Below are 24,473 nucleotides of genomic sequence, written 5' to 3' on the forward strand. Positions count from 1 at the left end.
ATTTACAGATACACTTCAGGAGGTGAGGTATGAGCTGACCCAGAGGGGGCCAGCCCTAACAAGTACTAGGTGGAGGTCCCTAGTTCGGGACCACACTGGCGTCGGCCGCTGCCCGGGCTCGCGCGACCAGGGCCCGTTGGGCCTGCAGGTCAGAGCAGCCGGGCAGAATCGCCTCCCAGTCCTCCTGGGTGGGGTTGGGGTGAGGGGGAATAGCAGGGTTGGAGGGGCAGGCCCACACCATGTGGTAGATGTCCGAAGACTTCTCCGCACAGTGCGGACAGCTGCCAGAGAAAGAAGGGTCGAAGTGTTTGAGAGCTGCCGGGCACAGCAAAGTATTTGTATACAGGCGAAGCAGACGCCGCTCCTCCACCTTTGAGGGACCTTTACACGGGTGGAGATAAAGACCATGGCCAGATTGATAAAGTAAAGCAATATCTTTTGAAGGAGTAAGCGGGAGTGAATTCTAGTTCCTGATCGTCGGGGTCGGAGAGCAATGTCCGGTGAGAGAGCGCGCGGGCGGCGGCGTCAGTTGCCTAATTTTCCTCAAGGCCCATGTGAGCAGGAGCCCAAACGATACGCCGGTGAGCGGGGTCCCCGGTGTATACGCTGTTTTGGAGAATGCGGTAGGCTAGATACGGTACCCAGCCCTGCTCGACGTTCCGACATGCCCCTCGCGAGTCGGAAATAATTGTTTTTGAATTGGAATGAGATGCAGCCAAAGCAATGGCGACCTCCTCCGCGTGTGTTATGTCACGGGCTCGGAAAGTAAGGCGGTTCACTGTTTTGGATTCGTGGACGACTGCGGCCGTGTACCATCCCCCATGGTGGGGGCCGGAGGCATCCACGTAGAATGCGCCGGGTTTCGATCCATAGTGGCGGGCCAGGGCTTCCGCCCGCGCCAGGCGCCGGCCATTATGGTCCTCACGGTTCATGTTCGCGGGAAGAGGGCGTACGTGGAGGGCGCATCTCCACTGGGATGGAATACGTACGCGCTCTTCCATGAGAATGGTGTGTTGTATGTGTAGTCGGGCAAGGAGGCGGCGACCCGACGATGTCTTCGAGAGACGCGTGTATTGGTTGGCCAAGTGAGCTTCCAGGAGCTCCCGAAATGTATTCACCATGCCCAGCCCCAGGAGGCGCTTGTTGGAGGTGTTCACGGGGAGGTCCAGAGCCCGCTTAATAATTTTTCGGAGGATGACTTCGAGTGAATCCTCGTCTTGCTTCCGCAGGTGGAGGTATGGAGTCGAATATAGAATTCGACTGGTTACAAATGCATGCGCCAGCCGCAAGGCGTCCTTACATGGTAACCCCCCGCGCTTGTTAGAAACCCGGCAGACTAAGCGGCCCACCTGGTCCCCGACCTGACGGAGTTTGGCCAATGTTGTTTCTGACCGTCTGTCTTGATGTATAAAGAGCCCCAGTACCCGGACTTCGATTTTTTCAGGGATTGGACCTGTCTCAAGAGACAATGAAATTTTAGCTGTGCACTTTGGTGAGGGGCGTATGTGCACAAATTCAGACTTTTGGGTGGAGCATTGGAGGCCGCAGCGGCGAGCATAACTGTCCACTATGGTCGCCGCCTCCTGCAGGTTGGTCTCAATGTCTCCAAGGCAACCCTGTGTGGCCCAGAGGGTGATGTCATCGGCGTACAGCGCATGCTGCACACCGGCGACAGCGCCCAGCTGGGCCGGTAGGTGCATAAAATTGAATAAAAGGGGAGAGATTGAATAAAAGGGGAGAGAGCACCGCACCCTGTGGTGTACCCCTGGTGCCTAAATGAAAAGGGCCATGTTCCTTATCCTGGATTCGAATGTAAGGTTGTCTGTCGGTAAAAAATTGCCGAATGTATTGAAAGGCGTTTCTGCCGCATTTAGTTTGAGAGAGGTGGGTGAGAGAGAGAAAGAAACAACTTTATTGCCATAGATTGGCGGGATTTAGGGCAGGTGGGCTTGGTGTGGCCCCCAGGTGGGGACGACTTCCTGGGCCCACGAAATGAGTGCCAGTTGGATGCTCTAGTCTGGCCTTTTGAGGAGTTGGTTCCATCCGTCTTCGGAGGGAGCTGGCAGTAAGGTTCGAGGGGGCGGATTTCCCGCGCAACCCCAGAGGATGTGAGGCTGGGTGGCGATTTCTCCCTGGTAACAATTTTGGCAGACGGGGTCGTATTCCCCGTCTGTGATGAGTGAAAGTCTAGAATGGCTAAGGATAGAGTGTGTCTGCAACCTGCGGAGCAAGGTGGCTTGCGCTCGATTCAAGTCGGGGTGTGGAGGCGGGAACTGGCATCTCTCTCTGTAGAGGTTGGTAATTTAGGCAAAGGTCTGGGGAGCCTCGGCAAGAGCGTCTGGGTCCGTGGGGCCGGCCGCCCGGTTGGTTAGTCCTCGGGCTAGTCGGTCGACCCCTTCGTTTCCAGAGTTTCCTGCGTGGGCGGGTACCCAGACCAGGTTGATCTTATGGTCGGGAGTGCAGCCGCGAAAGATGCGTGCAGCGGGGTGGCAGATAAAACCTGCCGAGTAATTTTGTATTGCTCTTTTGGAGTCGCTGAGGACTGTGCGCGTACGTGGGTCGGCGATGGCCAGCGCGATGGCGGTTTCTTCTGCCGCTGTCGGAGAGTGAACTACTACTGTGGCGGCGGTGACGAGAGTAGACTGTGGCGTGGTTGCACAAGCCACGTATGTGTTTGCATTTTGCCGTGCAGCATCTACGTATATTCCGTTGATCCCCTGGCCCAAGCCCTCGGAGGACGGTGGGAGACTCACCCTTCGCCGCACCATAAAAGAGGTCTACCTTGAGCTCCGCCTCGACAAACGCCTTTACCCTCCCCCTCATCCATCACTCACGGTGCCGGAGTCTCGCCTTCTTCGGCACATTCAGATAAATGCAGTTATCACCCCGTCCCGCCTCTTCCTCTATCGCTATCGATCGGACCCTTCCTGTCCCAACTGCCCCTGTATCTATGCGGACCTGGCCCATTGCCTATTCTATTGCCCGGCTGCTCAGCAGTCGGGTTCCTTCCCCCCACCCTCTCTATCCATCACCACCTGGCTCGACTGGCTTGGCGCTGAAGGGGAAGAAGAACAGCGGCTTCTGGTCGCCCAGACGGTCGAAATGCTCGGCCTGTTAATTATGGTCGATTAAAAGTCTTTTACTACTACTACTATTGCGTGTTCGTCGGCAAGGTATGTGGCATCTAGTGCTTGGGCCTTCAGCTGACGGCGCGTATCATGGCGGCCAGGTAGCATGTTTTTGGGGATTGGTTTTATAAATAGGCGGCTATAGACCCCTATCGGAATGGGCGTCGTGGGGTGGACGTCGCCTATGGGGTTGATGTTGAGACGGTCAAGTATGAGCCGCCCGTGTTTAGTGCGGGAGAGGCGGTGGATTTGGGCGGTCTTGTGTGCCTCTATGAGTTCTGTGAGCGTGTTGTAGATGCCGAGTTGGAGGAGGTGCTGTGTGCTGGCGTACTGAGGTAGCCCCAGTGCCGCTTTGTACGCTGAACGTATAATGCTGTTCACAGCTTCCTCGTCCTTCCGGCGGAGGTGGTAGTAGGGGTAGGAGTAGACTATCCTGCTAATGAGGAAATCTTGCGTGAGCCGACAGAGGTCATCCTCCTTCATCCCTCTGCGGCGGGTGCTGATGCGGCGGATAAGGCCGTTGATCTGATTGGCTGTGGTGCGGAGGCGCTGAATGGCCTCCGAGTTTTGCGTGCTGTTCTGTATTAACATACCCAGAACGCGGATGGTGCGGACCGGAGGTATGGGATGTGTGTCGACTTGAAGCACAATAGGTTCTTCCGGGTCGGGGACGGGCAGGCGAGCTCGTCTGTCCCTGATGACTAGTAATTCGGACTTCGTGGAGGAGCATGTGAGCCCGTTCGCCTGTACAAAGGAGTGTACTTTATTGATTGCTGTTTGGAGGGAGTTTTGGATTTCCCCGTCAGAGCCAGAGTTGGTCCACAGGGTAATGTCATCGGCATATATTGAGTGTTTAATGTGAGGTATCTCTTCCAGGAGCGGAGGGAGGCCTCTCATTGTAGTGTTGAAAAGGAACGGAGATAGGACTGCTCCTTGTGGTGTTCCTCGGGTGCCTAGTGTGATCTTCTCGCTGTGTGTATCCGTGTTGGAAAGAACGTGGCAACAGCATGATGTCCAGAACAAGAAGAACGTGTGTTTATTGAAGCGTGCCGATTATATAGCCCGCTAGTGATAACAGGCAGCTCGCACCGCGCATGTCAGCGACAGAGACGCACCGTCATATACGTGCCTGATACATCTTTTCGCGGGAACAAACAAAAACAGTTGCAGCAACAGGGATTAGTTAAGCGCACTGATTAAATTCCTCGTCATTGTTTGGTGAAACACTTCCGGTGCAGATGATATTCCAAACGGCAACCGCAAAAATCGGTACCTCCCAAAAGGTGACGAGAAAGTACATATCTTTGATGTTTCTTCGTCTAGCGGTATCTGGTGGTACCCCGAGTTAGCATCCAAGCAACTGAAGTACTTCGCGCCCGCCAACTTAGCTTCCAAGTCTTCTCGTCTCGGGAGGGGAAAATGCTGCCTCTTAATGTGCCGATTGATCTGCCTGGGATCCAAACAAACTCGCAAACCGCCATCTTTTTTCTTGACGACAACCAGTGGACTTACCCAGTCAGTAGGCTCATTCACTTTCACAATGATGTTGGCTCGTTCCATTCTTTCGAGTTCCTTTTTGAGAGGCTCCTCCAGCGCCAAAGGCACCCGGCGGGCTGGCTGCACGATTGGTACTGCTCCAGGTTCCAGGACCATGTGATATGGCTGCTTCAAGCAACCAAGTTCTTCGAAAATATGCCTATAATTCTTGAGAGAACCATGTTTAGGAGGCATATTTATAACATTCACGGCACGCTGAACCAGTCCCAAAGCTTCACTGGCGTCCAGTCCGAGTATAGGCTGACGACCGTTTTTCACAATGAAAAGCTTCACTACCGTGTGGGAATTTCCAACGCGTACAGTTTCCGACACTGTCCCAAAGCACGTAATAACGCCGCCGTTAGTACTGTGCTCCAGCTGATGGCAGTTTTCGATAGACTGAAAGCGGTAAGAGGCTCGCTTGCGCCCCTGTGTCTATTTTGAAGGCAATTTCCTGACCGCCGACTTCAGCATTTACAGTCCACTCATTCGTGCCACTTTTAATTCCTACGTCTAGTACGTCAAAGTCGTTCTCCGGAAGTGTGTCGACTTCGCTCACTTCTTTTGACTTCCTACAGCAGACAGCAAAGTGGTGAAACCTACCACACACGTAGCACCTTTTACCAAATGCTGGGCATTGCTTCGGTTTGTGCTTGCGATTACACTTTCTACACTGCCATTGCTCCCCGTCGCACTTGGGCTCTTTACTCTGTGCATGCTGCAAGTCTGTGCGCCGCCTTGAAACAAAATCCACACAACTCTCTTCTTTACGCCACACCTCTTTTTGTTGTGCTACTGATTCTGCAATTTTGCACATCTCCTCCGCTTTAATCCTTTCTCTTGAAGCATCTTCTCCCGTAACCTAGGACTGTTGGTACCAAAGACGATCTGGTCTCTTACCATTGAGTCGTGTAACGTCCCAAAGTTACATTGTGAAACTTGCTTCTTCAGGTCACGTAAAAATTTTTCGAATGGCTCTCCTTCCGCTTGGTTCCTCGTGCGAAAAAGGTACCGCTCATGCACCTCGTTGCTCACCTCTGTGCAGTAGGCGTCGAACTTTCCTATCAAGGTGCTGTAGTCATCCTTGTTCTCGCCCGACTCGAACTTAAAATTGTTGAACACATCGAGTGCCTCGTCACCGGCGATGCTCAGCAGGAGCGCAGCTTTCGAAGCCTCACTTCTCGGTTGGTCCTTGACTGCCGACGCTTGCAGGAAAATCTCAAATTTCTGCTTGAAACGCTTCCATGATGCCGAGACACTCCCTGCCAGACGCAGCCGTTCCGGTGCGACCAGCCGTTCCATGCTTCGTCCGCCGTCGGTGTAGCTAGATCGTCTTAGCCACTTCTGACACCATGTATCCGTGTTGGAAAGAACGTGGCAACAGCATGATGTCCAGAACAAGAAGAACGTGTGTTTATTGAAGCGTGCCGATTATATAGCCCGCTAGTGATAACAGGCAGCTCGCACCGCGCATGTCAGCGACAGAGAGGCACCGTCATATACGTGCCTGATACACTGTGGAGGTCTGCAATGTGAAGTTCTGCTGTACGGTTATGAAGAAAGTCGGCGATATAGTTGTAAGTGCGAGTGCCTACATTCATTTGTGAGAGGTTTGCAGGATGTGACACGTTTTCGAAAGCCTTGCTGACATCTAGGCTTAGGATGGTTCGTGTAGCTCGGATGGGTCTCGGATCGAGGATGTCGTGTTGGATTTGCCACATAATGTCTTGAGTGGAGAAGCCGGTTCTGAAGCCGATCATAGTGGGGGGAAAAGGTCCTCTTGGTCTACGTGAGTGTGGAGTCTATTGAGTATGACGTGTTCCATGACCTTTCCCAGGCAGGACGTGAGGGAGATGGGCCGAAGGTTGCCCAGCTCGAGTCGTTTGCCTGGCTTAGGTATGAAAATCACTTTGGCATGCTTTCAAGTGTCTAGAAGGCGACCCTCATGCCAGTGTTGGTTGAAGAGGTCCGTGAGTGCCTCGACGGACTGATCTTCGAGGTTACGAAGCATCTTGTTGGTTATGTGGTCGTCGCCAGCGGCCGCGGTGGTTTTAATCTGGTTGAGGGCGGCGCGGATTTCTCCTGCCGTGATGTCGGCGTCCATGTTGGTGTTCTGAGCACCCGTGTATCCTGAAGGGATGGGAATTTCAGTGGAAGTATTGATGTATTTGTCTTTCAAGGTAGCGAGGAGTTCCTCATTTGTTCCCTGAAAAGCGTGTATGACACGGGTGAGGTTCTTGTGAGATGTGGATTTGGTGTGAGTTGGGTCCAGTAGATGTCTGAGCAAGAACCACGAGTTTTTGCATCCTAACTGGCCGTTAAGACGGTCGCAGGTTTGATGCCATTGCTCCTGACTCAGTTTGACGGAGTAAGCTTCGATCTCTCGCTCGAGGCGAACGAGACGGAGCTTGAGGGGTCGATTGTGTTTTTGGCGGAGCCAGAGAGCCCTAAGGCTGCGCTGGGCCTCCCACATGTGTATGAGTTTGGCGTCGGGAGAGGGGCCATCCTCGTTCTGGGTAGTCGTGGAGGTGGCATTGGCGGTGTCTTCGAGAAGCGAGTTTGTCCATGCGTCCAGGTCGTCTATGGGGGCCGAAGTGCGTTTGGAGCGCACGTATCGGAAGGCGTCCCAGTTAGTGTGCCTGATTGTTCGGTTGGGGGCTTTGCTGTGTGTAGCCGTGAAGGTTGTGCTGAGAACATAGTGGTCGCTACCTATGTTCATGCCGAGGTTTTCCCAGCGTGCGTCTGGGATGTTGCGGGTGAAAGTGAGATCGGGGCAGCTGTCCTGTGTGACACTGTTTCCAATGCGAGTAGGCCTGTCGGGGTCTAGGAGTAGTGTCAGGCCCAGTGTTCGGGCTGTCTCCCACAATTTGGCTCCCTTACGACCGCATGCTTTGCGGGGGTAGCCCCACTCGGTATGCGGCGCGTTGAAGTCACCTAAGATGAGTAGCATCCCTGTTTGTGCAGTCGCGCAGGCCTTACGAACGAGGGTTGCCACTCGTGTGCTTTTGTCGCTAGGGGGGCTGTAGACGTTGAGGATGTGGAGCGGGGCTTGCGAGCGATTGTTCGGTAGGACCTGTACGAAAGTGTGCGGAACCTCGGGGTAACTAAGGTCTATATGATTAGCTGCTAAATTTCGGTGGACCAGGATGGCGGTGTTGGGCCGGTGGTCTGGTGTCGATTGTTGGTTATATGCGGCGTAGCTGGTAAGTTTCGTGTCCATGTATGTTTCCTGAAGTGCGATGATATGGGGGGTGTGCGGCTGGGCCTGCAGGGTGTGCTCCAAGGCTCGCCGCTTCGCCTTGAAGCCCCTGCAGTTCCATTGCCAAACTGTGAAGGGGGAGCTAGCCATCGCGTTTCCCGTAGGGTTCGGGGCGCTGTGATAGCGCGACGGGTGATTTAAGAATACCGCCTGCACGTGAGCGGGCGGTTGCACTCTCCGATGTGGCGACAATAATGGGTGCTGGGTAGTTAGGAGGGGTTGTCGACTTCAGGGGGGTTGCTGATGTCGGGGGATTTGTGAGGGTATCGAGTCTGGCATGAAGGGTTTGGATGTTGGCTGCCATTGTGGCGCAGCTTTCTACTAGACGGTCAATGGTAGGGGCGAGTCGAAGGAGGGCGCCCTCGAATTGGGCCATTCGCGCATCAGCTGCCTCGAATTTGGCATCTATGTCTGCTTGTGAGGAGGGGGGAGGTGCTTTACGCTTCGTGCGCTTAGACTGCTCAGTGTCTATGCGTGGATCACCTACAGGGTCGGATGTGGGAGCGTGAGCCACCTGCTGCGGTTGCAATTTGGGGTTTGCCTGTGCTGATTCTAGGCTATGAATTTTAGCGTTTGCTTTGGCTAATTGTAGCTGTAGTTCCTTGACCATGTCTGCCAGCTCCCTTACCTGTGAATCTGGTGGAGAAGCGGTGACTTGTGCAGGAGTCTTCCATCCAACTTGTTTGGCTGCTTTGGTCTCCGGCCGGGCTTAAGAGCTGGCCCGAGAGCTGCGTGAGGCGGATGTGGAACGGCTGCGAGTGCGGCTGGAAGGGCTGTCGCTGCCGTCGCTGCCAAGCGGGGGAAGGAGCCGTCCCGCAGTAGGTTGTGGTCGCCGCGTTTGCGGTCTCGGGACCGGGACTGGCGTCCGGGGTTTGCCGAGTTGCAGCCGGTATCGGTGTCAGTGACCGACGGGGAAGACTTGGGCCGAGTGGAGGACGTGAACCGGTATTTGCAGCTTCTACTGCCTGTAGGGTGGGCACCTTTGCAGACGATGCATGAGGCTTGGCGCGTGGACGGTTGGCCAGCTGGAGGAGGGTCATGGGCTGCGCCACAGCGTCGGCAGGTTAGTTGTCGCGGGTGGGGGCACACATCCGCCCTGTGGCCTAGCTTCCGGCAGTTGAAGCATGCCTCCAGACGGCTTTTGTAGGGGAACACCTCAAAAGTGAAGCCGAGATACCTCACGTAGCGGGGTAGCTTGGCATTGGCGATAGTCACCACGAAATGTCGTGTGCGGCCCATGCGGCGTGCGGCTACTACGGGGAGATCGGGGTTTCGAGCTTGGAGCTCAGCGAGGATCTCAGTGTCGGTCTCGTGACTGTAGGCTCTGTATATGATTCCTCGAACGGAGTTATCGGGGGCTGGGGCGTACGTGGCCACCCGGATGGCATTGCAGTCAATGGTTAAAGTTTGTATTTTAGCATACAGGAACGCCCGTTCTTTGTCCGGTGTGCTGATGGTGACAGTGTTGCTTGTGGGGTGGATGCGGACTTGGTCGGCGGTGATTGCAAGGCGGCCGTCGATCTTGGCGGCGTTGTAGATGGCCATCGCCAATTTGGCCGGGCCGACTGCGTTGAGGTCGACGGTACCTTGCAGTCGGAAGACAATTTTATAGTCCTCTGTAGGCAGGCGAGGAAGTGGTCGTCTTTTAGTCGGCGGTGGTGGACGGCCGCGGGGTCGTTGTTCTGACAGGACAGTGGTGGCTGCGGGCGTTTGGGTGTTGGCCGGCGGCGTTGCCGGTGGTGGCGGGTGTCTGTAGCGGCGTAGCATTTCGAGCGCCGTCCAAGTGCCATCGGCCAGCTCCGCGGCGGTAACATCCGTGCCGGTGACTGTGTACTGCATCTTTAAATGCAGGGAAGCGCCGTCGAGGCGAAGCGGGCGTCGCCGCCGCTGGTGGGAGCAGAGCACGCACTAGGCGTGCTGAGCCGTTAGGCCTAGCTCCCGCTGTCGGGCGTGGCCGCAAATCGGCCGTAAAGTTGAAGACACTCGCCTGAAAGTGGTTAAAAGTCCCACAGGTGACGCCGGATGGGTGGTGGGCCGTCCTGTGAAAAATTGGTGGCTGTAAATAGCCGGAAACTGGTGAAATCGCCGGAAAATCGCAGACCGCATATAAGATGCGTCCGCTCGCTCCGAGCGATGTCGGCGTTCCAGAGAGGTGGGTGAGAATGATCCCGTGGGTAACGTTGTCGAATGCTTCCTTCAAATCCAAGGTGAGTACGACCTTGTCATTGTGGGGGCATTCGACGGGGTCGAGGACAGCCCGATTGAGTTGTAGCAGGAGATCCTGTGCTAGATCTGTGTGGGCGAAACCCGAACATGGTGTCTGCGAAAAGATGTTTGGATTCCCAGCGTGTGCTGTTCGCAACGCGTAGCTGAATGGGTCTAAAGCGCTGTCAGACAATTCCCAGCCCCTTGGGACACGCTGGTCAGCCAACCGTGCTGTCGCTTCAGCTCTGGACGGACTGCGCGCTGAGCTGCCATTCCACGCCCAGCGCGGCTCGAGTGACTGCGATGCGGGTAGCGGTGGCCGGTATACGCTCGCCCAGAGATGATGTCTCCCTGCATGCGCTTCGCCTCAGCAGCTAGCTCATCCAAATCTCTAAACCTGCCTCCTTTCAGGTAGGCCGCGAAAGTAGGGTGCGCTTGTATTGTGACACGCTCAACTTTCTCCGTGTTCGTGGCGCGGGAGTCAGCGACTCGATAAAGTTCGGTCATCGCTCGGACGTATATACAGAGACTCATCGGGGTGCTGGGTGCGGAGCTCCAGCTCTCTCCTGAAATGCCACTCGTAGTTTGCAGGAAGGAATTCGTCGCGGAAGCTTGCGCTAAACTCCTCTATTGTCCTCGCTCGGTTGCCGGTTAGTCGGTATCAGCGGGCCGCCGCTTGTTCCGTCGAAGAAACAGGCAAAACACGCGCGAGCATTTCGACGTCTGCGATTCCTGTCACTTGCTGATAATGCAGCAGACGGTCGAGGTACTCATATGCCCCCGTTCTCTCATGGTGCCCCGTGTAGGTAGGGAAGTCTATTTTAACACGTGGTTCCTGGGCCGGGGCCTGGAAATTGTTTTCCAAAATACCCGCCAAACTCTGCATTACTTGCATCGCGTTATGCAAGAGCACCTCGGATGACTGCGGACTAACGCCCCCGGAGTTGGGCGCAGCCGCTGATGGCTTCGAATGATGAGGCCTAGGTGCCTCATTGTTCGCACCACGGAGCGGTGAGGTGCCCGATGTGGAGCCCCCCGTACCAGGTCTAAGTCCTGCCAACGAGTCAGGGGATGCAACTCGGCTATTCCGCGTGGAACACTCAAGATTTACACCTTCCAAAGGCAAGTAAAGTAGGGAGCCGTGGTTCTGTGCCGCTATATCTGACAGCATGAACAAAGACTAGAAGTCAGGCCTATCCGCTGCCATCCTTTGTCAGGGCGACGACAGTCGTTCGCTCCAGCAAAGTACACTGCTCAACTGCCTAGTTCGCCCCACGTTCGGGCGACAAGATATGGGGTCACTCTGCCTCCAGCCGGCCGGAAAGGCGAGCTTCCGTGCCGGCTACACGCAGGCGTTACACGTACGCGACACGTTTTCCCAACCCGTGGCGCAGGGTTGCAGCCACGGCAGGTTCGGACGAAATAGGCAACGGCAGAGCACGCTAGGAAATAGTTTATTGTCCTAACGCGAGGTAAAGCACACTGCGGAAGAATGCTCTATCCGATAAAATAAGGTTCAGTAGCTCACCAAGGCGTCGTCGATCGGCGCTGGGTCGCCCGGGGGTCGCGGGCAGGATGGGGTCCGTCGGGACAGCTCGAAGGAGGACCGCTGCAAGAGAGAGCTTTCCCGCCGCGAGCTCCTCCCTTCAATCAATCAATCAATCAATCAATCAATCAATCAATCAATCAATCAATCAATCAATCAATCAATCAGGTTTATTTTCACATCAAGGAAGTGGGGAGCGGGGACAAAAAGCCTATAGAGGCTTGACGGAGGTCCCCGCCCCCTACAGCAACTACATTGTGCACAAAAACCCACAATCGCACAACGGTACTTTATATGTTATGCCTGTGACATAATTAAAACAAAAGCACATTGCATCGAAAATAAACACGTTCAGGGCATCAAAAACACATAACCATCAAACATATCACGTAAAGAGGGAAGGCATAACAGCAGGCTGAGTTAGTACACTAAAGAAAGAAACTGTATACTCTTCACTAATTACAGTTTTTCACAAATTGTTTAAAATGGACGGGATATTATAGGACAGCATTTGTCTGCCGTAGTTAGTTCGCGTTCGCGGTAAATACCAGTTGTCTCCGATGCGCGTATATTAGGGGCGTTCTCTGCATGTTAGTCTAGACAAATCAGCGAGGAATGCAGTTCCTTGATTAATATTTGATGTGTACTTTTTGCGCAGCAGGGCAGAGTACAGTTGCACAATAGGTACAATGTGTAATGCCTCAAAGACAGGTTTGGTGTGTGCATCATTTGGAATGTTGTTAATTGCACGAACTGCTTTTTTCTGTAGTACATGGAGTTTTGTAATATTGGAGACAGTGGTTGTACCCCAGACTAAAAAACAATAAGTTATAACACTGGTGAACAAAGAGTCGTACAAAAGTTTTTTTTATGCATTGTGGAAAGTAGTACCGAAATTTGGACAGGATACCTACTACTGTTGAAATTTTGGCAGCTGTATTATCAACATGAACATCCCAAGATAAGTTCTCGTGGAATGTGACACCAAGGCTTTTAACGGAAGAGGAGACGTGTATTTTTGATGAACCGATTGATTATGTTAACTCAGAAACAGACTTATAACGGGGTCCAAAAAGCACAGCTTTTGTTTTGCTTATATTGATATTCAGCGAATTGGAAAGTGACCGGTGGTGTAGCGAACGTAGGCAGCTCGTAGCATATACTTCCTGACTCGATACACATGGTGCCCTGAAAAATAGGCTGCTGTCATCAGCGTAGATAACAAAAGTTGTGTTAGGGTCAATGCTTACAATATCATTAATGTAGAGATTAAAAAGTAGCGGTCCGAGTATGCTACCCTGGGGTACGCCGGCAGCAATATATGCTTGGGGTCAGATAGTGTGTTATCAATCACAACCTGCTGAAAACGGGCCTCTAAATATGATTTAATGATACTATAAACAACCTCGGAAGCCATATCTGTCTAGTTTTAGTAATAAGGTTTCGTGATTAACGCGATCGAACGCCTTAGAAAAATCTATAAAAATGCCTAGTGTTAGTTCTTTGTGTTCGAAAGATTCTAAAATCAGCTCCTTCTGTGTAAGAAGAGCGGCCTCAGTGGAGTGTAATTTCCTAAATCCATGTTGACTGGGTGTGATCAACTTATGTTTTTCGCAAAAACCTAGAATCCTAGAATCCTTTAACCCCTCGGGCATTCCTCGCTTGGGGCAACCGTTTGCGCCGAAGGTAAGGTATTCACCCCTTTCCTACGGGGCCAGTGCGTTGTCGTGACGTGACGTCATTGTTGAGAACGGGGAGAGTAGCCGGAGTGCCTTCTCTCCACATTCCCGGCGGCGCGCGTGCGCGTCTCGTGACTCCACGCGTTCGCCTCTGGCGCGGGTACGATGAAGGATACCAATGTATCCCACAGAACATACTGCACGTATTTCAATAGGTGATGCAGATTGTGACCGCTTCCCATCGGAACGTGGACTCTGACGTGTCCCTTTCCTGACAACACCATTTACATGCATCATACCTGCCCAGCGTTCATCTGCTCCGCTCAGGATTTTAAGCCACCACTGGACATGGCAAATAAAAGCCAGATGTGTGCGCTAAGAGATAAAGAGGGCAATGTAATTCGCAGTATGAATAGGCATAGGCAACTAGGTATAGGAAAAAGTGAGGCAAAAATCAGATGTACACATTATGACTATGGATTCGGGCAGGAGCAGCTTTGACTCCTTCTGTGCATCATCGGTGGCGTGACAAACGTTTCCAAGTGACTGACAAGTGTCCCCATTGTGGTGCTGCGCCAGACCAGTGTGACGAAAAACACTTGCTGTGGACTTGCCCGGCTACAGCTTTCGTGAGAAGACGCTTCCTAAAGAAGGTAGGCCTGCGATGGGACGTTGCAGATGACTATCGCAAGTGGACCCATGATAATCGCTTTATCGTGAACTTTTGCCACTTTTAAGCGAGGCTTGTTTACATTCCTTCTTATAACTTTCTCTCCCTTGTACATTATGCCTAATGGCAAACACTTTAAATAAAAAAAATATGAATAAGATAGTAAAATAGCCGAAAAGTTGTATACAAATCTGTTCAGCAGCCATTGCCATCATAACCTTAATGAGAGAGACAGTAGCGGACACCAATGGGCCATCCCGCCATTAACAAGAGGAAGTAAAGAAAGCCTTAGGAGCAATGCAAATGGGGAGAGCAGCTGGTGAGGATCAGGTAACGGCAGATTTGTTGAAGGACGGAGGGGAGATTTTGCTAGAAAAACTAACCACCCTGTATACGTAATGTCTTGTGACGTCGAGCGCACCAGAAGCTTGAAAACGCCAAGATTATCTTAATTCATAAGAAAGGAGATGTCAAGGACTTGAAAAATTACAGGCCGATCAGCTTACTGTCCGTTGCCTACAAAGTATTTGCTAAGGTATTCGCAAATGGAATCAGTTCAACTTTAGACTTCAATCGTCTAAATTATCAGGCAGGCTTTCGTAAATGATAGTCGAAAATGGACCATATTCTTACTATCAGTTTGGTGACACAGAAATGCGCAGAATATAGCCGACCCCTATATATAGCCTTCATTGATTACGAGAAAGCATTTGACTAAGACCGATGACCCATGATCCGGATCATGACAGGGAAATAAAAAAATGGGAGGACGCTTAAGCTTCGCTTCAAGAGTGGACGCTCCTTTTTCCTCTTCTCATTCCTTTTCTTTCTCACCTAAACTCCAGTTGCAGTCGTGGTTCGTCGGCACATCGTCCTCGACAAACCCGATGCCACGAACCTCAGCATATATATCTTCCGCGTTGAAGGAACGGGCAGCAAGCCGCAAGCTTCGTGGTGAACGCGCCTTGGATGTGCGCTGCCTTGTTCGCCGCTCACCGCGTGATTCCTGCGTCCCGGCACGGCCCCACTGCGCTCGAACGAGACGAGCGGGAGGACTTGGTTTTTAAGGCGAAAGCCTTTAATGCCTCATACTGTCGTTAGCAGACGCGTCGGCAGGAGTGTCGACAGACGCGTCGGCAGCAGTGTCGACAGACGCGTCGGCAGATTCGTCCGCCTTTCGGCGTCACTGCTTAAAAGGCTCAAGGTTCCAGCATGAATAAAGGCGCATCTAGTGAATGCATGGACTTCATAAATAAAATAAAAGGAGTAAAGTCAAGAAAAGGAAAATAGAAAATAAAAATAAGAAAATAAACAAAAATAAAAACAAAATAAAGCTAAGATGTGAAAATAAAAATAAAAACAATAAAATTAAGAAAATGAGCATAAAAATAAATCAAAACAAAATATGAAAAATAAAAACAGTGGCCAGGAAAGGCTTTCGCCTTGCAGCACTTTAGAGAGCCAAAGTGCCCCCTGAATTTTCTTCCTCCATGCCCTCAGCAAACTTCAAAGAGGGGCTTAGGAGAGGCTGCCGTTGCGGTGCTATCTGTTGGGGCAGTGGCGTACATTGCGGGGTGGAGGAGGACGGAGTGGTTTCAGGGGGCGCCCCTGACGGCGCTAACGCTAGGTGCGCGCCAAGCGTAGGGTACCTCGATGCCTGCCCGCCGCGCCGCCGTTCAGGGTGGTGGCAGCCCCGCGGCGCCGCCATTTTGGTTTGCAGGAGCGCCTCGCGTGCGCGGCAAGCTATCGTTGCAGAGGGCAGGATTCTCACCAATCGCATCGGAAGCTGAAAATTTCTGGCATGTGTGGAATTATGCTTTCGTGCTGAAACGCAGAGCTCATATTCTGTTGTAAAAAAGCACAGTAGTCATGTTGGCAGAGGGCTGCGGCGTTACGAAGAGAGGCGATTGGCGAGTCGGAATGTTAATTGAGTTTTCACTGTCGCAATTTTATTTCGTTTGGACGGTGGAAAGTTTTTGACAAAACCGTTTGTGAAATTACACAGCGTTCCCATCAGATTATTAGAGCATTCTTGTAGGTTAACTTCTTTGACTCTACGCCGCCGCGGTGGCTCAGTGGTTACGGTGCTCGGCTGCTGACCCAAAAGACGCGGGTTCGATCCCGGCCGCGGCGGCTGGAATTTCTTTGGAGGAGAAATTCTAGAGGCCCGTGTACTGTGAGATGTCAGTGCACGTTAAAGAACCCCAGGTGGTCGAAATTTCCGGAGCCCTCCACTACGGCGTCTCTCATAGCCTTAGTCGCTTTGGGACGTTAAACCCCACTAACTAACTAACTTCTATGACTCTACTTTCGAACTTAATAGTTTCTTCCAAGTTTTTCTGAACGCCCCTGTTTGCTAAGCTTTATGCAGGAAGTTTATGCCTCATTACGGTTTTTGACAGTCCAGCTTTGAAATTAGTACTTATAAGTACTCATTTCAGTACTCGCTTCCGTCTGCACGAGCACTGGCGTCAATATATATATATTGACGCCAGTGCTCGTGCACACGGAAGCGCCTTTCAAGAAGAGGAAGTTTGTGAGTGAAAGTGATCTGGAAGCGCACGTCTGGGCTACGCCACTGTTGACCCTCAGCCGCTGATTACCAACGTGACATCTGGTGGAGGTGCGGGGTACGTCGTTAATGCACCGTACACCCCCTTCAAGCCGCAATTCGAGCCCCGGACAAATACCGAAGGTAGACACACCAGTCCACCAGGGCAGTCGCCGATTGCAGGGCTTACCTCCCGAATTTGGACTGCTCCCTGTTTCCCATTGTTCACGGAGGGCAGGTGCTACAACGATGAATCCTCCAGCTACAGCCCCGCCGGCCCTGCTCCACCACCAGCGAGAACCACCCCATTTCCACGGTCAACCACACGACGACGCCGAAGACTGGCTGGACCAGTATGACCGGGTGGCCACCTACAATGGATGGGGCGCTGACTGCAAGATGCGGCATGTTTATTTCGCCCTTGAAGACTACGCGAGGACCAGGTTTCTGAACAATGAATCTGGCCTTGGAACGTGGGATACGTTCAAAACAGAGTTCCTCCAAGCTTTCAAGGACAGCACGTTGCGCAAGGAGAAGGCCGACCTGCTTTTAAAGGCCAGACATCAACTCCCCAGCGAGAGTGTGACGGTGTATGTTGAGGAAATGAAGAGGCTCTTCCGACGTGCGGACCCAAGCATGTCGGAGGAGAGGAAGGTGAGCTTCCTGATGAAAGGTGTCAAGCAGCAGCGGTTCGCCGGCCTGGTTCGAAGTTCTCCAGTCACTGTAGCTGACTTCACTTCACTTCACTTTATTACCTTAAAGACCCCACTTTGGGGCTATTACATAAGGGGTGGGAGTACAAATATAGGTTGAATATGATTGCTTACATGATATTTATGAAATGCATATTTAAATTGTTCACAAAACTTTATTGGCAGGTGATGGCATCAACGTCGTGGGGAAGGCAATTCCAGTCTTTAGCAGGGCGAAGAAAAAAGGATGCGGGAAAAGTGACGGTGCGGGCGCGTTGGCATGACACTTGCAGTGGATGGCCGGTACGATGAGATATGCGAGCGGGCGGTGTGATGTAGGGTGGTTGTCCGAGGGAACTGTAAAAAAACTTATGAAACAGACTAAGAGAAGCAATGCGACGGCGATGGGCAAGAGTTGATAAACCTGATTGTCGTTTAAGTGACGATACACTGATGTCGTATGAATAGGCAGAATGAATGAACCTCGTGGCGCGATTTTGGACAGATTCTAGTGAACTGATGAGATATGCTTGTTGCGGGCTCCAGATAGCAGATGCGTATTCTAGTTTTGGTCGAATAAGTGATTGGTAGGCAAGAAGTTTAATAATTTTTTAATACTTCGTAAAGGAGGCGAGCACCATCGAAAAGTCTTCGGACATGAGGGCCCGGCAGTACGACCGCACAACAGCGTCGATGCTCACGGCCACTGTGGAGGGCGCCACGGTGAATTCGGCAGACTCCTTACGTGAGATGATACGATGTATCGTGAGGGAGGAACTGGCGAAGCTCTTTCCGGACAAGGAAAAACCTCAGCCTAGCACACTTGCTGACGTTGTCCGTGAGGAGGTGCAGCAAGCGCTAGGTACTTGTACAGCACTACCTGTTCCCGGCCCTGTGCAGCCTGAGCTCCCGAATCTCAGCTACGCCGCCGTCGCACGCCGTTTTATTCCATCCCAGCCGAACCGACGTTACGACACACCTGCCTCCGCCGCTACACGAACTCCACCTCCCCAGCCGAATTCCCCACAGCGGCTCGCCGCAGAACGGATGTCTGGAGAGCGCCAGACAATCAGCCGCTGTGCTACCATTGCGGTGAGGCTGGACATGTTTATCGCCGCTGCCCATGCAAGGAGATGAGCCTTCGAGGATTCCCCGTGTTGTCATCGTCCGATGTATGGAGAACGACCGCAGGAGATCGCGGACTACATCTCGCAAGCGGACTCCGTACAGCGCTGTTTCTCTCGATCTCCATCACCGCGTCGCTACAGTTCCCCAGGACGAGGCCAGTCTCGGAGTCCCCGTAGGGGGAACTAGATGCGGCAGCCTCTGGAGGTGCGGCTGCTCAACGACAAAGTATACAAGATCCTCCATCGCCACAAGACAGTTCTCAACCAACGCCGAATTCCGTAGCCGTACCGACGATTCTTGAGCCCACGTACCTCAAAACTAGCCGATGTCCTGACGCACCCCTCCGTGGCCACGCCGCCTTTCCTCGATGCCGAACTCCTTCGACGCACCGCAGCCGAGACCGAATGCCTCGACATCCTCAAAGTAAGACACCACCAACTGCCGACTTGGAGATTTCGGTTGATGGCGCCGATGTAACCGCGCTGGTGGATACTGGTGCCGATTATTCAGTACTTAGTGGACAATTCGCCACGGCACTAAAAAAGGTCACAACCGCTTGGGACGGCCCACAGATGCGTACTGCAGGTGGACATTTAATTACATCTACGGGAACGTGCACGTCGAGGGTAACCGTGCAAGGCCAATCATTTTTGCAACATTCGTAGTGTTAGCCGAGTGCTCCCGGGAAGTCATACTCGGTATGGACTTTCTGACCGAAAACGGTGCAGTTATTGATCTGCAATCGCAGTCCGTCAAGTTCTCTACCGAGAAGGCCATATCCGTGGATAGTGTTCTCCCAGCGGCCCTGCACATTCTAGACGAATACGTGACCGTGCCTCCACGTTCCAGTGTGATGTTAACCGTCGGCTCAAAGCACATACGGCAAATTGAGGGTGTCGTCGAAAGCAAGCAGCTGTTGCTACTGGACAGAGCAATTTCCGTCGCCAGGGCGGTTGTCTTCCTTGAAGATAGCAAGGTCAACGTTCTTCTCACCAACTTCAGCAACGAACACCAACACCTTAACAAGGGGATGACTGTGGCGTGTATTGACGCTCTTAGAGAAAATATGTGTGCGCACAGTTTAACAACTGCTTCAACAACTGAGCCCGACGGACTTTCTGCTGTTAAATACGATATTAACCCAACCCTGCCGCTCGACCAGCGAGATAAAGTGCGGGAACTGCTCAATCGCTACCGTGGTGCCTTCGCGTCCTTGCCAAGCGTCGGGCGGCCGCATCTTGCGAAACATCGCATTATTGCAGATGAAAATGTTCCGCCACTCCAACAGTCACCTTATCGAGTGTCTACCAAAGAATGTGAGGCTATTAGCACACAGGTGAAAGAGATGCTCGCAAACGACGTTGTTCGCCCTTCTAGGAGCCCGTGGGCGGCACCTGTAGTGTTTGTGAAGAAGGACGGCACCTTACGATTCTGCGTTGACTACCGTCGATTAAACAACATCACTAAAAAGGATGTGTATCCGCTGCCCAGAATTGACGATGCCTTGGATCGCTTATGCAACACCAGATATTTTTGTTCCATGGATTTGGTGTCTGGATATTGGCAAATTGAGGTAGACGAAAGAGACCGCGAAAAGACGGCATTCATCACTCCAGACGGGTTGTATGAGTTTCAGGTGATTCCATTGGTCTTTGTTCGGCACCCGCGACTTTCCAAAGGCTCATGGACACCATCCTTGCGGATTTGAAGTGGCAAACTTGTCTGGTCTACCTGGACGACGTCGTTTTTGCCCCGTCTTTCGAGGAGCACCTTCGTCGCTTCGAGGAGGTCTTGCAGGCCATAACGTCATCAGGCCTTACTCTAAAAGCCGAAAAATGCCATTTTGCATATGAAGAGTTAAAATTTTTAGGCCATGTCGTCAACCAAGAAGCGGTTCTTCCGGATCCTGAAAAAACATCCGCCAATGCCAATTTTCCACCGTCGCGTGACCAAAAGGAAGTTCGTCGCTTCCTCTGGCTATGCGCATATTACCGCCGCTTCGTGGAGAATTTCTCTAAAATTGCTTTACCCCTTACTGATCTGACAAAAGCGCATGTACCATTCAAGTGGGAACCTCCGAAGCAGAAGGCGTTTCAAGAGCTTCAACGCCGCTTGCAGTCACTCCCCGTGCTGGCGCACTTTGATGAGCTTGCTGACACACGGGTCCACACCGATGCGAGCAACGTTGGTTTGGGTGCTGTCCTTGATCAAGTTCAGCGGGACCAAGAACGTGTTATCGCCTATGCCAGCCGTGCACTCTCCAAGACAGAAGCCAACTACTCTGCCTCTGAAAAAGAGTGCCTCGCCATCGTGTGGGCAGTTTCCAAGTTCAGACCATACCTTTATGGCCGATCCTTCAAAGTAATGACCTATCATGACGCCCTCTGCTGGCTGACCAATCTCAAGGATCCTTCGGCCGCCTGGCTAGATGGAGCCTTCGACTTCAAGAGTTCGATATCACCGTCATTTACAAATCCGGTCACACACATGCAGACGCAGACTTTATCTCGTGCTCCAGTGTAACCAGCTCCGGATGACGCTGCTGACGACGAAGAAGTATTCCTGAGTGCAGTCCATACCAACGATTTCGCCGAGCATCAACGCGCCGACCCCGATCTTCGAGAAGTCATTCGTTATCTTGAAGGAGCCAGCAGCAGAGTTCCTAAAGCCTTCAGGCGCGCTTTGTCGTCTCTCTGCATACGTAACGGTGTTCTCTTTAAGAACTTCGCTGCCAACACTAGGCCGTACTTGCTGGTCGTCCCCCTGTCCCTACACAATGAAATTCTTCACGCCTGCCATGACGAAACAGCTTCCAGCCACCTTGGGATTGCTAGAACACAAGCCAGAATTCAAGAGAGGCTGCGCCTGGGTCATGACGTTGCACACTACGTTCGCACTTGCCGGGATTGCCAGCGCCGTAAGGTCCCGCCCGTGAAGCCAGCCGGATTCCTCAAGCCCATTGAGCCGCCTTCGCAAGCATTTCAACAAGTCGGCATGGACTTGCTGGGACCTTTCCCTACATCAGGCTCCGGAAAGAGGTGGATAATCGTAGCTACTGGTTATCTCACGCGTTATGCAGAGACAGCATCCCTTCCGAGTAGCACCGCCCTCGAAGTAGTACATCAAATCGTCTTACGTCATGGTGCTCCACAAGTTTTGATCACGGACAGAGGGGCTGCCTTCTCCTCTGAGCTCTTGCACCATATTCTAGTTTTTTAGTCACACCAGTCACCGTAGGACGATTTCTTATCATCCCCAAACTAACGGACTGACGGAACGTCTAAACAAGACGCTTGCAGGCATGTTTTCCATGTACGTGGACGTGGAACATTAAACCTGGGACGACGTCCTGCCCTATGTCACGTTCGCGTATAATACAGCCGTACAAGAAACCACCAACATGACGCCCTTCAGCCTCGTTTATGGCCGTCAGGTGACGACAACACTCGATGCCATGCTGCCCCATGACGACGACCACCCAAATGACGACGTTGCATCCTTCTTACAACTAAGCTGCCCGCCAACTCGCACGGCTTCGCATTCAAGACCAACAGGGCCAGGACGCGCAACGCTACAACCTACGGAGGCGGCTTGTTGAATACCTCCCGGGTGATCTTGTCTGGGTTTGGTCTCCAATCCGACGACGCGGCCTAAGTGAAAAGCTCTTGCGCCGCTATTTCGGTCCTTACCGAATTGTGCGACGCCTTGGACCCCTGAATTATGAAGTCGTCCCTCACGAGCCTCAACAATCTCGCCGCCACCCCCGCCCCGAGGTGGTCCACGTCGTTCGCCTGAAGCCCTACTACGAAAGGGCACACTAACTCTTCTCGAGACCACTCCTGCGTTCGTGGCGGCATCGGGTCGATGCCTTCGGAGGAGGGGGGCTAATGACGCCAGTTCTCGTGCAGGCGGAAGCGCCTTTCAAAATGAAGAGGAAGTGTGTGTGTGAAAGTGAAAGTGATCTGGAAGGGCACGTCTGGGCTACGCCGCTGTTGACCCTCAGCCGCTGATTACGAACGTGACAATATGCTGTTTCGCGCAAAAATCTGTGCAGGGATTTGATAACGACGCTCTTCCCCCCCCCCCCCCCCCCCCCTGTATCGTTCTGTCTACTTTGAGCTCACGGATCATGATGTTTCAAAGCGAGTGCGTAAAATGCCAATTTCTCCTTGCATCAAAACATTTTTCTATAAATTACACACTGAAACTCCACCTGTAAACACGTGGCTTGATAGGAGAAACATTTTTGTGTCTTCTGTAAACTGCCGCTTGTGCAATGGGCCTGAAACAATTGAACATTGTTTTATAGACTGCAAAGACGCGATATTGGTTTTGGATGTGTTGCAGAGGACGCTACAGAAAGATTTTCTCCTAAATTCCTACGTGTGCTCTACCTTGTTGTTTCCCAACCTGTCTCGAAACCTTATGATGGGATTCTTGACTGGACTTCATAGCTTTTGAAAAACGCGCATGCAAGACCGCAACGTTAAACCTGTTTTTTCGCCCAGAATTCATTTTAGCCGAATGTTGCTGCAGGTAACGGAGATTTACGAGGGCGTGGATTTTTTACCGGATTGGTTTCCTCTCCTGATGCTCTGTATATCATTGCCGGCCTTTTATTTCTGTTATGTTTTCTATCAAGTTTGTGCCACGTTGCGCCGACCTAAGTGCTCACTAAATATGTTTGTGCACGCACGCACGCACATGCATGCATGCATGCATGCATACATACATCGTACGTACGTACGTACGTACGTATACATACATACATACATACATACATGCATACATACATACATACATACATACATACATACATACATACATACATACATACATACATACATACATACATACATACATACATACATACATACATACATACATACATACATACATACATACATACATACATACATACATACATACATACATACATACATACATACATACATACATACATACATACATACATACATACATACATACATAGTGAAGGGAAATTAAGGGAAATGAGGAGCTCGTTATACATTTTAAGAGAAGCCAACAGCCCCAGAAACCAAGGAACGCAGGGGATATTTGCGGAATATGTTATCGCTTAAAGTTAATTGATTAGAAAAAGCAAAAGAAAAAACAACCACATTCCGCCGGTGGGATCCGAACCCACGACCTCCGAATTACGTGTAGGGTGCTCTACCCCTGAGCTACGGCGATGGCTGTCAAATCTCCTGCTTTCGGGAGTATTTATGTTTACAAGTAACCTAACCTAGAGAGTGTACATCAGCGTCACCCACGTTCGTAAGCGGCGGACGTAGTACGCCCTGAGTTACCGCTGGTGTGACGTGGAACGTCATCGAACGGCGAGGGTGGAAGCTGTGTGAGAAGCCTCTTATGCTTCCTATGGCATCAAGGATGCCCGAACCGAGGCCCTTCTTAAGCAATTCAGCAGGCAAGGGAAGGGGATTGAGGGGCTCGTTATACATTTCAAGAGAAGCCAACAGCCACAGAAACCAAGGAACACAGGGGATATTTATTTAGATTTATTTATTTTGTGGTGTTGATCAATGGAGAATGTTACTGAATATGTTATCGCTTAATATATATATATATATATATATATATATATATATATATATATATATATATATATATATATATATATACATAGCACAGTAAGATAAACGTACTTGGTTGCTAGTTTAAATAAGATGCGAAATTGAGAAACGCTTCTTTTAAGTAAACATTTATTGGAAGTCGACGTTTCGGACAGAGCCTGCCCTTTTATGCGAAGCATATTAACGTAGGTTTCGGGCCTTCGCGCGACGCCCGGCGGTGGCCACCATTGACCCTGAAGTGGGGTCACGTGACATGACGTCACGTGATGACGTCACACCGGCTGCAGATGGGGCCTTATATCGCGCCGTCGGTCGCCTCCCGGCGGTGGCCACCATTGACCTTCAAGTGATCTTCAAGTAGGTCACGTGACATGACGTCACGTGATGACGTCACACCGGCTGCAGATGGGGCCTTATATCGCGCCGTCGGTCGCCTCCCGGCGGTGGCCACCATTGACCTTGAA

At 51.8% G+C, this 24,473-nt stretch overlaps 1 protein-coding gene across 1 annotated transcript in view; it reads right to left on the reverse strand.

Annotated features, from left to right (window-relative positions):
* The window catches only part of LOC149325119 (uncharacterized), a 48,737-nt gene that overhangs the window by 9,619 nt on the left and 14,645 nt on the right, over nucleotides 1-24,473 (reverse strand). The window contains exon 2 of the mRNA XM_089563545.1: nucleotides 11,657-11,772. Within this exon, the coding sequence (XP_089419671.1) occupies nucleotides 11,657-11,772 (116 nt within the window). The remainder of the gene's footprint in view (nucleotides 1-11,656; nucleotides 11,773-24,473) is intronic.

This window comes from Amblyomma mixtum, chromosome 10, assembly GCF_055824585.1.
Source record: "Amblyomma mixtum isolate Tamu chromosome 10, ASM5582458v1, whole genome shotgun sequence".
Classification (NCBI taxonomy): Eukaryota; Metazoa; Arthropoda; class Arachnida; order Ixodida; family Ixodidae; genus Amblyomma; species Amblyomma mixtum.